This window comes from Macaca mulatta, chromosome 9 (assembly GCF_049350105.2).
Source record: "Macaca mulatta isolate MMU2019108-1 chromosome 9, T2T-MMU8v2.0, whole genome shotgun sequence".
Lineage (NCBI taxonomy): Eukaryota > Metazoa > Chordata > Mammalia > Primates > Cercopithecidae > Macaca > Macaca mulatta.
In genome coordinates this window covers 132,969,663-132,986,975 of record NC_133414.1, presented here as the reverse complement: position 1 = coordinate 132,986,975, position 17,313 = coordinate 132,969,663, and the positions used below count along the sequence as shown (strand labels likewise).

Sequence of the window (17,313 nt, the reverse complement as noted above, 5' to 3'; positions counted from 1 at the left end):
GATTCAGCAGTGCAAGCAGAGACTACTAGAAGTGCCAGAATGGCAAGCTACAGACACTGCAACAGAAAAAAAGAGACGACTAACAGCCTGAAAGAGTCCAAACAGACACCTTTGTCACTGCACCTCAAAAGCCCAAAGTTTTTAAAGACATTATTCCACGCAAATGTATTTGGGGAGATGCTGTACAGGAACAGCCTAAGGTGACAATAAACAGTCACCTGGGCTGCGCCACACAACAATGCACTTGAAACAATAAGACGATGCAAACTTTTCAGAGATTTCCATCACAATCAGAAGCTGTGATACTTAAAAGGTTAACCTGGCCTGGCACAGTGGCTCACGCCTGTAATCCCAGCACTTTGGGAGGCAGAGGCAGGTGGATCATCTGAGGTCAGGAGTTCAAGACTGGCCTGACCAACATGGTGAAACCCTGTCTCTACTAAAAATACAAAAATTAGCTGGGTATGGTGGCATACACCTGTAATCCCAGCTACTTGGGAGGATGAGGCAGGACAATTGCTTGAACCTGGGAGGCAGAGGTTGCAGTGAGCTGAGATGGCGCCACTGCATTGTAGCCTGGGTGACAAGAGCAAAACTCCATCTCAAAAAAAAAAAAAAAAAAAGAAGGGAAAAAAAGGTTAACCCTTCTCCATTAAGAAAATGCATGTACTCAGGATAATGTGTTTGCTAAGGGTTCACTGAGAATTTTTATACACAAGACCTACATTTAATGTACAGAAAACAGAAAATGACCTTTCTTATGCTTTCACTGAAAGATCATAAAAAAATACTGGAAACTGGCAGGGGGCAGTGGCTCATGCCCGTAATCCCAGCACTTTGGGAGGCTGAAGTGGGTGGATCACTTGAGGTGAGGAGTTCAACACCAGCCTGGCCAACATGGTGAAACCCCGTCTCTACTAAAAATATAAAATTTAGCTGGGCATGGTGGCACATGCCTGTAATCCTAGCTACTCAAGAGGCTGAGACACAAGAATCACTTGAACCCGGGAGGCGGAGATTGTAGTGAGCTGAGATCGCACCACTGCACTCTAGCCTGGGTGACAGAGTAAGACTCTGTCTCAAAAAACAAACAAAAAACTGGAAATTCATATTTTATATGTGTAACTCTACAATCTATCATTGATAGGACACAAAAGGAAAATAGCCTTGCGTTCAACAGAATAATGCTATGGACAGTACAGGTATGCATTCTGGAACAGAAAGCAAGAAGCACTCTTCTGTCAATTTAGCCTTCCCTCAGATAGCTCTGCATACACAGAACTCATAAGCAGATCAGGTTTTAAAAATCAAAGAATAAATGCTATGCAGTGTTCTGATGATGTTTAAACAAAGAATAAATAAGACAAATTAACAATTAAAATGACTTTATTTGAATTTGTCATAAGCAGTCCTACTGATGGATCATCACAGAAATGAAAAATATGCAGCCATAAAAAAGAATGAGTTCATGTCCTTTGCAGGGACATGGATGAAGCTGGAAGCCATCATTCTCAGCAAACTAACACAGGAACAGAAAACCAAACACTGCATGTTCTCACTCATAATGGGAGCTGAACAATGAGAATATATACACTCAGGGAAAGGAACATCACACACTGGGGCCTGTTGGGGGTTGAGGGGCAAGGGGAGGGAGAACATTAGGAGAAATATTTAATGCATGCGGGGCTTAAAACCTAGATGATGGGTTGATAGGTGCAGCAAACCACCATGGCACATGTATATCTATGTAACAAACCTGCACAGTCTGCACATGTATCCCAGAACTTAAAGTAAAATTAAAGAAAAAAAAAGAAAGAAAATGTGGTACATACACATCATTGAATACTATGCAGTCATAAAAAGGAATGAGGTCATGTCCTTTGCAGGGATATGGATGGAGCTGGAAGCCATCATCCTCAGCAAACTAACACAGGAACAGAAAAACCAAACACCATATGTTCTCACTCATAAGTGGGAGTTGAACAATGAGAACACATGGATACAGGGAGGGGAATAACACACATCAGGGCCTGTCGGCAGAGGGCATCTGAGGGGAGGGAGAGCATCAGGACAAACAGCTAATGCATGCGGAGCTTAAAACCAAGGTGATAGGTTTACAGGTGCAGCAAACCACCAAGGCACACGTATACCTATGTAACAAATGTGCACGTTCTGCACATGTATCCTGGAACTTAAAGTAAAAAAATTTAAAAATAATGAAAGATAATAATTTTGAACAAAATAAATAAATAAATAAAATAAACCTGAACAAGGCAACACAAGGACATCTAGTGAGAAAACAGCCTGGCCCTTAGGAGAAATAAATGAGGTGCAACAATATCAGTTGGTACAAAAATAGCTGTTTTTTGCCATTAAAATTGCAAAAACCGCAATTACTTTTGCAACAACCTAATAAAAGATAAAGCATTCTCTACTGCTTATGTTCTTTAGACAACAAACAATTAGTTATCATTCTTGATTAACATAGCCATTAGTTGGACATGAATATTATTTGAACTTTTCAAATAATCACCACTGCAGATAACATTATGGAGTACTCAATGTAGAAAAGTCTATGAGAATTTTTTTTCTGATATGATGTTTGTGATGTCACCATCACAATGACATACTTACTTGACTTCACATGAGTGGATGCTTAACTCCTTGTGTAGCAGACCACTGGTGAGATGGTACACCAGGACAGAACCGTTACTTGTACCTTTCAAAATGACATCATGGAAGATCATTAATTCAGTGGGAGTTCCAGCACTTTGCAAGAAAAGTCTTTTCTCAAGACTTTAATCACTTAACAACATTTATCTTTTATAAAAGAAACCCAAGCTATGTGCTTAAACAAACAAACAAAAAAGAATGAATTTCTCTGGTCCACTTCCTTATTTAAAAAAATGGGCCTAACCTCATGTGCTCAAAAACCTTGCTTAATTCCAGGAATAGATTTTTCACAGAAAGATCTTAAAACTTACACTAATACACATACTATTTGAAAAACACTTTCCTAAGCTTTTATACACATGGGAATTTATACTTTTTGAGATTCAGAAGGTTTAATATAGCTGATCCTCAAATAAGCAATCTAGCAGAGCTCATTAACCAGGGTTATCCGTTTTTCTTTACACAGTTTTGTTTTTGTTTTGTCTCTCATATTAAATAAACCCTGATGAGAGAGTAAAGTATGATGGTTAACTGCGGTTTCTGCAATTAAAGAAACCTGGGCTCAAGCCCTGGCTCTTCCTTATACTCTTGGATGAATCACTTGCCCACACTAAATCTGTGTTTTCATCTCTTTAAAATGGGAAGAGTAGAAAATCTATTTGTTGGAGATTAAATGGGAAAACATAAAGCACTTAGCACAGTAATTGGCACAAAGTAAGCACTTGGTTAACTATTAGTATCCTGTTATCACTACGATTAACAGTTTACAGTTATTATTCCTAAAGCTTTTCATGGTCTCAGGTAGTATGTCTGAAGTTTAAATGGAAGGGACATGGACATACATGAAAAAGCTTCAGTCTCTGTAGTGTTTTTATAAGTTAAGCAAGAAAAGTGAACAGTCTATGTGGACAATCACTTTCGCACTGCACATGATTTAAAAATTAATGAATTCATACAAAGAAAGAGGGTGGAAGTAAAAATGCTGGGCAAATTCCAATATTATCTTATTTGCTGAATAAAACTCCAGAAATCTTTTGCAAAACTATTCTAGAAAAACACATTGTACAGTTATTTACATCTATCATCTATTTTATAATAATACCTTCTGGCACTGAGAAAGTAAATTACTAAAATTTTTCAATTAACAGAACTTCATAATAATCAAATGATTTCTATAATCTGAAAGTTTTAACAGTGCTGAACCTATGATCTAATGCACTAGGGGCACTACAAGAATTAATTCCATAGTTGAACTCTTTATCTTTATTGGTGACACTCTAGACAAACCTTTAGGCACTTATATTTTTACTTTGTTATACTAAATTCAGTAAATGATACTGACTACATACCAATACAGCTTATTCTACAATGGAAATCTCAGACCTTGCCATAGCTCTTATTATATAGCTATCCCAAGAAGTAATTTTCCCCAAGAAATTGAAAAAATCCTAATTGACAAATCAGGAACACTGACATAATACATACATGCACATACGAAGCACACTGCTGAATCCTAATTAAAATCTATTAATGGTGAAATATTAATAGTTTCTAAAGCAAAAATTAAACATTTATCTGCATTATATAAACCTGGACAGATATACAGACAATTGAATCATAAAAATCAAATCGCTTTCAAAACAGAGGCACAGAAAAAAACAGAAGGGTACTACCAAACAGTAATACCCAAATGAGTCTTTAGCACTGAGAAGTCAGCCATGTTAGCCACAGAATAAACATGGTGAGGCTTTCAGTACAAATCACATGTTAATAGACTTGGGGAGAAAGCCAGAAGCCAGCCAATAGCATCTTAAGAAGAAATGCTGAGCTTCAAACAAATACACGGTTTTTCAAAAGTTTTGGAGAAATGTATTTTAATCATGTGTACTTAATAGCAAACTAAATTTTGTTTTTTCTCTATGCTGTAAAGAAAATTAGGTTCATCACATTACTATGAAATCAATGTGACAGCAAGTTGAAACCCAGAATAAATTTTTCTACCTATAACATACAAATACACAATTTCAAACCAAAAGGCAAATCTTAATTTATAGGGACCATAGACACTTTAAATAATATTTGATATATAACTCTTAGCAAAAGAAGAATCCTGCTGTTATTAAACTATTAACCCTGACTATACTTTTAGTCAATAAAGACCCAACGAAAACTGACATGACCTAGAGACTGGGGTGGTCCAATTACAGACAAGGAGCCTGGGATTCAGCACTGCAGGGATGAGCCTCCTGATAGTTCAGCGACGAATGGACAGCGTCAGAGACTCGACTGTCCAGTCTCAGGTGGAAGAAGACTTAGCGTTCCAATTCAATATAAGACGGTTGGAATAAAAGGACAGAAAAAAATTTTTGTTTAAAGTTCCAGGATGAGTATTTACACAGTTTCACTTAGCCTCTGACTCCTTTTAAAGCATCCTAAAAGAGAATAAAGGAACTTCTAGAAACTAGAAAACCTAAACGTCTTATAAAGTGAGTTAAAAAAAGACCAGGTCAAATACTCACCAACAGCCAGCAGTGGCTGATACATCTTGATGTTTTTTGTGGTCAACGGTGGACACATACGGATAGCAAACTGTGGTGCAGGCAGTCCTGAGAGCAGTCCCGTCAGCAAGAACTTGAGGTGCACTTCCCGCAGAATTGAACCTCTGGGATGTTCTTCCCCAGCAATTGCACTTTGCCCTGATTTGTAATAAAAATAACAAATATATTAACTATACTGTATGCAGATCTTAAAAAGCTAAAGAAAATTTTCAGTAGAAATGTTCTTCAGGTCTAAAAGTATAATGTAGTACACTAGTGGCTGGAGTTATTAGGGACACAATGACTCCATACCTGGTTATAGGACTTAAATTGCATCGACTAACACATCAAAGGATAGATTACTCCCGAGTCCTGCTATCCAGAATACAGGGACCTATGTATTCTAAGAGACACTGTTTCAGTCAATATTCCTGGTATTAAAGCACTACACAGGCTTCAGAAGAAAGCAAGATAACTTGCATTAGAGAACAGCTTCTTCAGACTGAACTACTGTACTGCATTCTCATTTTACTGCCTTTTGAAAGGGTTACTTTTCAATCTGATGTACGCTGTAAAGTACATACAAAATTGGTATTCATGAAAAACAGGTTTAAATAACTCATTCATAATTTCTAATAAGAAACCTTAATGTGTTAGTGTAATTACAAAACATAAGCTTTATAAGTCAATATAAAATAAATGCAAATATATATTCATAAATCATGTGTATAATATATAAGCCATCACTGTCAATAGTTAAGACTTCAATGGCATATTTCCCAAACACCATTTGTACTTAGGTTAGCAAGTCTCAAACTAAAAAGATGACTCCAATAAAAATCATTCTAACAAAATCTAAATATAAACAGTACAATAAAATCAAGACTGTTCATTAAAAAGGTATACAAATTTCCTTCCTATAAACCACTATAGAATATTGGGATTAACCTGCCAAAAATAGAAAGAATATGCATGTATATACATATACATCTACATACACATAAACACAAACATGTATATAGTGTGAAAGGAAAAATGTAAATAAGTAGGTGGTGAATATAACCTTTTGAAGCTGCAAAGTTGTTTTAATAATGTTATTTTAAAATCCACAAAACATATAGAAAAAATAGCATTTTAATCCTATTAAAATGATCCCTTAGGATTAGCCACATACTCAATACCAATCTCTCTGCCTAACTTTGGTTGAAAAAAGATGGAGGCTGGGCATGGTGGCTCACACCTGTGATTCCAGCACTTTGGGAGGCTGAGGCGGGCAGATCATGAGGTCAGAAGATCGAGACCATCCTGGCCAACATGGTGAAACCCTTCTCTACTAAAAATACAAAAATTAGCTGGGGGCGGTGGTGCACACCTGTAATCCTAGCTACTTGCCAGGCTGAGGCAGGAGAATCGCTTGAACACAGGAGGCAGAGGTTGCAGTGAGCTGAGATTCGCCATTGCACTCCAGCCTGGTGATAGAGCGAGACTCTGTCTCAAAAAAATAAAATAAAATAAAAAATTAAAAAAGATGGAATATGAAGGAATAGGAAGCTTAACAGGTAAGGGCCACACATACATATGTTGGCTTTGAGCTGACTCCCAGGGAATGCCACATTTTTCTTCAAGTATTTTCCATCAGAGGCAATTCATAATGTAGGGCAGATTAGGCCTTAATAAGTATCAGCATTTATCCAGTGAATATAAATCAGCCTCTGTATTTACCTGAATTGCTTTCAATTATCACTAAGAACACAGTGAATTTCAAATTAAAAGTTCAAATTAAAATGTTTTCAAGTATGAAGCTTTACTTAACACTTTAAAATCAACTACATTGTCAAGAACTGCTATACAACCTGTATCCATTTGTCTCTTAAAAATGTAATTTATATCACTTAGACACCTAAATAGCATAAAATTTCAAACTTCTATGGGCTCCATATAACTGATTAGTGCTGTTCTCGTGTGTGTTTATAATTCTTTTCACTTTAAGTTTTCATATTAAGAGTAGAAAAGGTGAATTAACTAAAAAAATTGTGTTACCGATAAAACAAATTTTGCAAAACAAGTATTGTTCAGGCTTCCCCATATGGATTTATGTCTGGTAGAATAGATACCAGAGAGAAAGAATTTTAAATATAATAGTAAGTATCACTGAACAAAACAATTTCATGACTGGCAGAAATCATGAAAAACCTGAGGCCTAGAGATGGATGACGGTCTTGCCCAAGATGACAGTGGAGCTGTCAGGACCAGAGGCCATTGCTAAGGAGCAGGCTCCGGAGCCAGGATTACCTGGGTCACACTTTGGCTCTTCCTGTGTGACTGTGTGGTTTAAAGCTTTAATCTCTCTGGGCCTCAGTTCTTATATATATCAAATGGAGATGATATTACTTACAATGCAAAGTTGTAGCAAGGTAATACATAGAATATTTAGCACAGCACTTAACACAGTATTAAGTACCCAATAAATGTGATCTGATTAATGTAATTAATAATGTAATGCTTTTTTTTTTTTCTTTGAGACTGAGTCTCGCTCTGTCCTGAGTGCAGACTGGAGTGCAGTGGTGCAATCTTGGCTCACTGCAACCTCCGCCTCCCAGGTTCAAGCGATTCTCCTTCCTCAGCCTCCCGAGTAGCTGGGACCACAAGCACGTGCCGCCACACCTGGCTAATTCTTGTATTTTTAGTAGAGACAGGTTTCACTATGTTGGTCAGGCTGGTCTCGAACTCCTGACCTCAGGTGATCTGCCCGCCTCAGCCTCCAGAAGCTCTGGGATTACAGGAGTGAGCCACCACGCCCGGCCAATGCTCCTTCTAGTACATCACCTATCTAGCGTTTCAACAACAACAATAAAACCCTCCTTGGTTCATTCCAAGCTGAGGAACCAGCAAACAGCAAGGTCCTGAGTTGGCATGGCATAATAGCTCAGCATTGGCTCTAGGTCCAAAATCCAGATGCCTAATGTCATTGCTTTCATTTATATCAGTCTCTCATGAATGAACGTCTTCTATTTCTAACAACTATAATGCAAACCTATGCTACTTCAGGCACTTTTCTACTTAAGTATTTTAAACCCCACTGATTTATTTAGGAAAGAATGATTCCATGTTCTAGTTTTCTCAAGCATTAACTTTTTTGACTTTAAAATAATTACAAGTGAGTGATTCTATTAATTTTGCCCTTCAGAAAGAATACTTAACATGGAGTTAGAGGGGAAAAAAGCTTACCAATCATGTTATCTAAGGAAAGGTCTGGGAGTTTGTTCTGTAGCACTCCTACAGGAATTCCACAGAAAGACACTGGTGAATATAAAGGTGACACACCAGAACTACTGCAAAGACATAATAATTAGAAGGTTTTACATATTTAAAATCTGTATTACATATTAGGAATTCAAATTATTAAGTCCAGATCATGGCATTCTATTTTTATATTATTCATTCATCTTACCCATAGGTGAAATAGCTCTAGCAGATTTACATAATTCCCCAATAATCTAAAGCCTTAATTATTACCTTAAAAATATTTTTATAGAAAACCAGCCCTCCTATTTTTATGATTATGGAAATTTTTTATAAAACAGAAAAAAAAAAAACCAAAACCATGATCCTGTTGAATTTACCTGTTCCGCATATTTCGATTACAAACTGCAGACTTGAGTTCCCATATCATGACCCTGCCATCACTCACTATGAGGGCGGCTGCATTCTCATTGACAGGACAGCATACCATACTGAAGGGACGGACGGTTTTTGTCACCCTGATTGCATCACACTGGCTTCGTAAATCATAGGTAAGCTCCTGAACTGGATCTGGATCTTCACAGAAAATTGTTTTAAATATGAGAAAGTAGCCATATCAATACCACTACTGTTTGTTTTAATTTAAATAAAACCTCAACTAAATTTGGGTATCACTCCTTCATGAATGCAATGTCAAGCATGGCTTCACTTTTTACAATTACTATTAAATTTTTTCTGAATATAAAGATAATTCACTTAATGACTATACTAAGTTTAATCTCCAAAATAACAACTATAATCAAGATATCTTGTTTTTCAATATTTTTAAAATAAAGACAATGCTTTGAAAAAGGATCAACAGTGATATATAATTAATGAATAAATTTCCATCATAATTTGTAGTAGTCTATAAGCCTGAAAATAACTGTACTTTCCAAAAGATGTGAAAATCACTTTGATCTTTACACAGTATATAATTTCACAAAAACATTATTTCCATTCTCCAAGATAAGACTGACTTGACCACTGAGACTTAGTAACCTCTGTCACTTTATAATGGAAGTTCTTACAGCCAACAAGTCAAGGGGGTATAATAATAAAGGCACACAAGGTTGAACATGCACTGAAAAAACATTCCAGAAGATAGTATCTACTTGGCTCATGGACATGATCAAGCAATACAAAATTTTACTCTCTTTGATGTATACAGGAGGCGCACTGTTTTAACATCAAGAGATTAATCTTGGGCTTATACTTTTTGATGTCTTTATTATAACCATGTTTTAAACTTCCTCAAGGCAAGGAGTATCATTAACTCTATGCCTTGGCTGGTATTTGCCACATCAAGCTTTATAAAATAATTTTGAAGAAAAAGATAACATTATTGTGAGACAGAAACTTACCTGGTTCCTCATTTGAAGTGGTGAAAATGTTATTATAAGATCTTCGAACGCGTAAAGTTATACAACCATTTTCATGTAGACAAAATAAACCATCACGTTGAAAGCAGGGTATCACCTTTAAATAGACGATTTATTTATTTTTTAAAACACAATAGATTAATAAAGTATATACTGTGAAACTCAAACTCATATTTAGGTAATATGGGTGAAAGAAAAAAAAAAGAAACAAAAATAGACAAATCTCCAAACTTTAAAACTAAATGTACATTTAAAATATCCATTTATAATCCTAAAATAATTTGTCTTTATCCATGTAACTTAAATAGTTCAATAAATATCTCAGGATCAGTCACAATTTCTAGGATAAATCAAACCAATCAAAAGTACAGAAAAAAACTCAATCTAAAATCAATCTAAAATAGTGTTGTTAGTCTTTCAATAAATCGAAAAAAGAAAGTGGAGAACTGAAGACAAGACTTATGCGAGATTATGGCCTTCTTTTAATATAACACTCTTAATAATTTTGGGTAATATAATTTATGAATTGTAGATACCTGTAAAAACGGAACTCCTGTGCGTTCTATTGCAATCACACCCACTGTCTGATTCACCTCAAGGTCAAGGATTAAAATCTCTCGAGGATAGAGCAACAACATGTGATTCCTTTTTGAAGGCAGGTATGCCAACTGAAGGCAATCATTGAGAGTTATGAATTCAGCACTGAAAAAAGTAAACATTTTACTTGGGTCAAAGACTTCATTTATAGGAGAGCTAATAAAAGATTTAATTTTGTACTTTACACATAAAAATTGACAATAAAAATGCACAACTCTTGCCTGAAATGACCAACATGGGTTGGCATCCAAAACTTAGACCTCTACTATGTACCAAAATCCAAGCAATAATAATATTGTATAGGATGGGTAGAAATGTCAGTGTTTCTAAGTTTTTGAAATATTAAGTAAAGTAGTATAATATTATTAAGTCTATACAAGACATTGTAAATGATGATATAATAATAGCTGGCATGGATAAGATAGTTTTATTTTACTTTTACTTTGTCATTAAAAGTACTAGACAAACTGTTAAAATCAAGACTCAGGATGAAAATATCAACATTTAGGGTAATTAGGGCCCCTGGACCAGGAGTTACTGGACTATCTGTATGGCTTTGGGTAAGTAACTTCCCCTTGGCTGCCTTCATTCACTTTTAAGCTATCTTAAATCTTTTTTGAGACAAAGTTTCACTTATATTACAGCATTTTCTTGTGTGTAAATAAAACAGGTCAAACTACAAGGATTTTAAGAGACTGTTAGGGTCTGAAAAATCGTTTTAATAATTTGTGATTGATTTGTGATTGCCACATACATTTAATCACCTTTTCTATATCAAATATATTTCAATAGGAATAGACATACAATTATGTACTATTTTCATTTTACATACTAATTTTATTAAAAGGCTTTGAAATTTAAAATAAAGTTAGTTTACAAGACTAGAAAGAGGCATTTTTATTGCATTAAAATCCTGACTGCCATGTCCTAGTTAGGTGAGCTTGAGTAACTGTATTTAAATTGGTGTGGGACTCAGTTTTCCTTATTTGTAAAATGAGAATATTACTACTGCCAGAATTGTAGTAAGAGTACATGAATTAATAGATGTGAAAGCACCCAGAGCAGTTCTACTTGAAGAAATAATGTATTTCCCCAATAATTCATATCAGAGAAAACTTAAGAAATATAAAACTAACTTATAAAACTATTCAGACTGCCAAATAATTTCTTGTTTATGAGAGGGAATACCTAAAAATAGAAAATTCTCTTAAGATACTTAAGAAGTAATCTTAAGTCATTTTGGCACAGGGTGAGAGATAAATTAACTGGTGAGCTTAACCAGCCTATGGTTTAATATATAAAAGTAATACTTACACACGTGCAAAATGTATTTGTAGAGCTATTTGTACCACATATTTTTCAAGTAGTTACTTACCAAGCCTAGAGAGAGTAATCTTGGCATACTAAAAATAAAGGCTATCTGAAAATGAATGCCAAAACAAACAAAAAAGCCTGCCAAAGCAATAATATACAGATTATAGCTATAGGAAAAAGAAAGAAACCTATTTCGAATACATCAAATTACTTAAAATAAACTTTTATTCAGTTGTAATTTCTTAAGCAATAACAGCCGACATCTTCTAAATAAATTACTAAGTATCAATGGCATTATATGTTTACTTACATTATCGGGTCTATTGATCTTTAAAACAACCCTACGAAATACTTTAAAGCGTTACATTAGAGACTGGGAGAGAGAAATTTGAGTAAGATTAAGGTAGTTTCTCAAAGTCACATAGCTACAGCTTCCCCCGGAGCCTTGACTCTTACCCAGGATGGGAGACATCCTTACCTGCATAAGAAAAACACTCCGATTTTACTGCTTAATGAGAATGCACAGCACTTAAGTCAGGAAAATATATTTAAAATGAGTATCCAGCTTTTGTGCCCAAATTTTTAATGCATTCAATGACCCAAACTTCAGGATCATCACGATTTTCACAAGTAAAAATCAGAATTCAAAAATTTTAATCTATAAAAGTTAGTGGGGAAGTTGAGCACAGTTAGTGGAAACAAAGCCAATGTTAAATGCTGAATCTCCTCTTAGGGCAGGGAACAAAATAAATATGTTTTTCCTCTAATAAATTCAAAATTAGAAATGAGAAAAAGTGAGATTAAAAAAAAATCAGTCTTTGTACATCTCCAAAGATGATGCTTTCATATAGGATAAGTAGATGAATGTTGTTATTTTACACTTGTAACTTACCTAGGTTTCTCTTGAGTGATTAAAATTTTTACTTTATTTAGAGCTTTCTTGGCACCTGTGGCTGTGGCCAGCTTGTTGTGAGCTGGGCTAGAGTGTGGGCTGGATATGTAAACTTTTTTCCCAGGGCCTGAGGGAGGCTTGGATGGGGAGAAGTCTGAGATGAAAACAATGCCCTCGCTGGTGAGCACTATATTGAGAAAAGCAAAACTTTGATTAAAGTTTAATCAAGTTTAGCATACAGTTTTATTCCAAGACAATTTTGAGAGCAATATAATGATAATTTTAATAATATATAACTGGCAATGTTACGCAGTCATAACATAATGGGAATGTTCTCCAAGTTGAAGAGAAACAGGTGATCCATTACAATTCATCAGAGGCCTCCAAGCTTGGCATTCTAAATTATTCTTATATTAAAAAGATAACATAAGGTTATTGGCAGAAAGAACAAGTGTTTGTTCTTGTAAATAAATTCAGTGCATGGACTTTCATTAAAAATCTTTCCTTATTATCCCAAGCACTTTGGGAGGCAGAGGAGATCATGAAGTCAGGAGTTAGAGACCAGCCTGATCAACACGGTGAAACCCCATTTCTACTAAAAATACAAAAATTAGCCAAGTGTGGTGGCACACACCTGTAATCCCAGCAACTCAGGAAAGTGAGGCAGGAGAATCGCTTGAACTGGGAGGTGGAGGTTGCAGTGAGCTGAGATAGCACCACTGCACTCCAGACCAGGTGACAAAGCGAGACTCCATCTCAAAAAAAACCAAAAAACAAAGAACAAAAAAAAACTTTTACATATCCCATAACTTAAAAAAAAAAAAAAGCCATACTTAAGATGCTCTGCATATCACAATTAGCTAAGTTCAAATATTTGATTTGATGATACCAAATTTTTATCCTGAGCTACTCAGACTAAATATATTTCCTTTTTCTTCTCAAGCATCAGATCAAACCTTGAGATGATTAAAGAATATTATTTTCCCTTAATATTTAGAAAAAAAAGTAGTGGACCCACAGTGACTTACTAAGTGTACATGAAACAAAAATAGTCAAGGAAGGAGCACTATATTTAGCAATACAAATTATGCCTTTTTATGACTGAAAAAATGATCTCCCTCAACAAGGGACTAATACTGGAAGATATGAGCAGAAAAACCTTACTACCCTGGGTCCCGGCCCTTAGCAAGGCTTCTCTAAGCACAGGGAACAAGGGCGCATTCAAGAGTTACGACAGCCCTAGCAGCACATTCGATCTGAGTAAACCAAAGGTGTTAGGTCAGCTGACACTCTGAAACACACAATGCTTTCATCAACCAAACTGCAGAGATGTAAAGAGCTGATGCAATCAAGTTAGATGAAAGTCTTGCTGCCTTTTCAGGTTCCAGAACTCATCCTTCAAGGTCCCCTTTGCCTCCCTTTCTTTGTGATGCCTTCCTTCCCTGACTCTGCCAACTGGGCCAGCCCTCCTAGGTGTTTCCCCAGCACTGCACCTAAGTGAGTAAACTGGTGACCGAGTGAGTGTATGTATGCACACGTTCATAAACATTTATATATGTAAAAGCCTAAACACACTGTAGCATATTTATACAGCCACATTTCCCATGTTGTTATAATTTCGACTTGTCTGCCTTTCTTTTCCTCCTTTAACACATGCAGACACCACATGCCCCTCAATGAAAGTTGATGGGTAAAACAATTTTGAGTCATTCAAATCCAGGAAAAACATTCCTTACCATAGCTAATTTCCTTACCTCCTTCACATTTCTGATCATTATCAAAGTGAAGCCTACTTTGACCACTTTATCTCATACAACTTGCATGCCCTCATCTCCCATTCTTCTGCATCCCCTTTATCCTGTCTTTATATCACCTGTCACCTCTTACTACACTAGAATTTATTAATTCATTGTGTTCATAGTTTATGATATGACTTCTTCTCACTAGAATGCAAACTCTGTGAAGGCTCCTGCCTTCTGGGTTCCAAGACATCTTGGTTCCCAGAAGAGTAGTAATAGCGCAAGAAATATCTGTGGGATGATTAAATATTTTCTAAACAATTTAGCCATAAAAATATCTAAAGCAAATCTCATTTTTAGACCATTAGCTCAGGAAAACATTAAAAGCATATTAGCAAAAACTACCTCTGCAAGAAAAAATTTGCTTAGGCTTATTTCTTCTTTACATGCATCTGTTTATGGCACTCAAAATGAATGGCATGAATTAGTACAACTTTTTAAAAAGCAAGAACTTAACTTGGCCACAGACTGAATGAAACCCTTGATTCAAGTTATTTAAATGTTCTTAGAAAAACTAATTAAGTCTGGAGTGTCAAAGTAACTCTCTGTCCCTGGCTAGTCTAATACCATTTACAAATTCAACACAGAGAAGGTGTAGCTTGCTGATTTAAATTTTTAATTATCACATTTGCAAATGATTGAGTATATGTATTAGGAGCTGCAGATATATGGACTAGACACGCTTCTCCACTTCGCTCAGTCATTTTAACATTATAGATGTATAATGTGTGTGTCTATATCTCATGTACATAGCATTACTATATTATAAATATCTCAACTCGTTTTCCACAAACAACTGTTACTCACAAGTTAAATGTGAGGGATCAAAAGGGTCAAAAGAAAAAGAAAGAATGTTATCTGCGTAGCTCTTCTTCCATAGTTTGGTGCCAGTGTCTGCATTCCAGAGCACAATGTAATTTGGTGGGTGGATAGCAAGCAGTAAATCACGGGAAGCATCTTGATTCCACAACCACTGAACATCTGGAAAGACCAGATAAAGAAAGGCAAAATTCAGAAACCACACTCTCCAAAATCCTTGGCTAACTTGTCCTTGATGTTTAGTTTTTAAAATATAATCCTTAAAAACTTAACTACCGGCCCCAAATGTGACGTGTGTGTGTGTGTGTGTGTGTGTGTGTGTGTGTGTGTGTCAAGATTCCAGGAAAAAAACAACTTATTTTATATAAAAATAAGTTGTCTGGTTAAAATCTCAAGGTCAAAATTTTGAAGTAATCTGAAATATTACTTCAAAGAAAATAAAAGGCAATTTGCCCTAATCATTACTTAAAACTATAAAATCAATACGAAACTCTCCTAGCCACAACCAAGATGTCAGACTTTCCTAATGTTTCTGTGGAATTACTTAATGGAACTTTACAGTTTTTCATGGTTTTTCAAAAAATAAACAGAATATGTAAAGATCCAGTTCAGTACCTAGTACACAGTTAAGTATTTAATAAATATTTTTAAAATAGTCATTTAAAAAATTCATTCAGTCAACAGAGCCACTAGAGGACTTGAGTCTAAAGAATACTGTACTGGTTTTAGGTCAGTAACATGAAATAAGCAAACAAGCAATCTATATGAAAATGAGAATAAAATGTTGTTCATCTCTGTTAATGAACAAATTACTTAATGTAGAGTAAGCACTGATGGCTAGTTCCTAACAGCAGTGGCCAACTTGCCTTATACTGTAGCTTAGATTATAAGATTGTAACACTTAATTTTTCTTATCATGCTTGACTGAGGCTGATATTGAAATTAATGAGTTTTACCAAAGCACAAATCAGTTGAGATTTGAAGAAATATGCCTAGAAGTTTATTATAATAAGGAAAGAAAGCCAGATTTAGATCAGTAGAATAGGCAAAACACAATCAAGAGCTAACTTGGAATTGATAAAATTAAATCAATGGGGGAAAACTCCCAAAACCAAAAAACCACTCCAAGAGTAAGTATATCAATATGCCCACTTGGCTGAGCAGACTTTCCTCACCCTGGATGGGCTTGGCATGCTCTTGGATCTCACACTGAGCTACTCCTGCTGCTACATCCCAGACGATGATCTTCCCATTGACATCAGCAGAAGCTAAGCGCAAGCAATATGGTGAGCCAATGTTATGGTGATAGTTTTCCCTGGCCCATTTAACCTAGTATCAAGAAGAAATCAAATCAAGTAAATACTTGCACTGGATGAAACGGAACATAATTTTCACAAAACATCAACCAGAACCCATACTACATTTATATTATATAAATATTTAGCAAGAATAAACAGAAAACTGGTTTTCATTTTGAAGGCAGCATTTTTATTACTTTGGTATATATTTTTAACTGCAGTTAAAAAATTGTTTTTTAACACATCACAATGCTCCTGCTTTAAAATATGAAAAATGATTCACAGCCTTAATATTTTGGGAAACTTAGGTTAAAACCCCAGGATGCCTTGGAAATCAGTTTTCCTAAAATCTAATTTATGACAAAATACCTAAAATCATATTTAGCAGAATGTTTTTTCTGTATTCTAGTCTCCTAACCAAAAGGGGACAACTTAGAAACACAAAAACCTTGCAGAGGGAAAGTTAGGAGAAGGCAAATGTAAACAAAAAACTCTAGCTGTCTCCCTCTTTCACAAAACATTAAGTTTTCCTCTAAAAAATATATGTATATGCTTCATGTCTCTAGCAACAATATTAAGAAAAGAATTTTTAAAATAAAGAAACACAAGAACTCCAGGGCAAATCTGATTAAATTCTTGAACAATGAATACTGACAGAGTAAGGGATAAATTTCATAGTCCTCACTAGGAGTCAGGTGTTCCCTGGTCACTACCACCCCT

General features: G+C 35.4%; 1 protein-coding gene across 1 annotated transcript in view; it reads right to left on the bottom strand.

Annotated features, from left to right (window-relative positions):
- Nucleotides 1-17,313, bottom strand: part of WDR11 (WD repeat domain 11) — a 55,291-nt gene that overhangs the window by 31,330 nt on the left and 6,648 nt on the right. Inside the window, 9 exon segments of the mRNA NM_001266829.1 lie at nucleotides 2,635-2,719; nucleotides 5,193-5,369; nucleotides 8,439-8,542; nucleotides 8,834-9,029; nucleotides 9,857-9,971; nucleotides 10,411-10,576; nucleotides 12,678-12,864; nucleotides 15,284-15,457; nucleotides 16,471-16,624. Coding sequence (NP_001253758.1) covers nucleotides 2,635-2,719; nucleotides 5,193-5,369; nucleotides 8,439-8,542; nucleotides 8,834-9,029; nucleotides 9,857-9,971; nucleotides 10,411-10,576; nucleotides 12,678-12,864; nucleotides 15,284-15,457; nucleotides 16,471-16,624 — 1,358 coding nt within the window.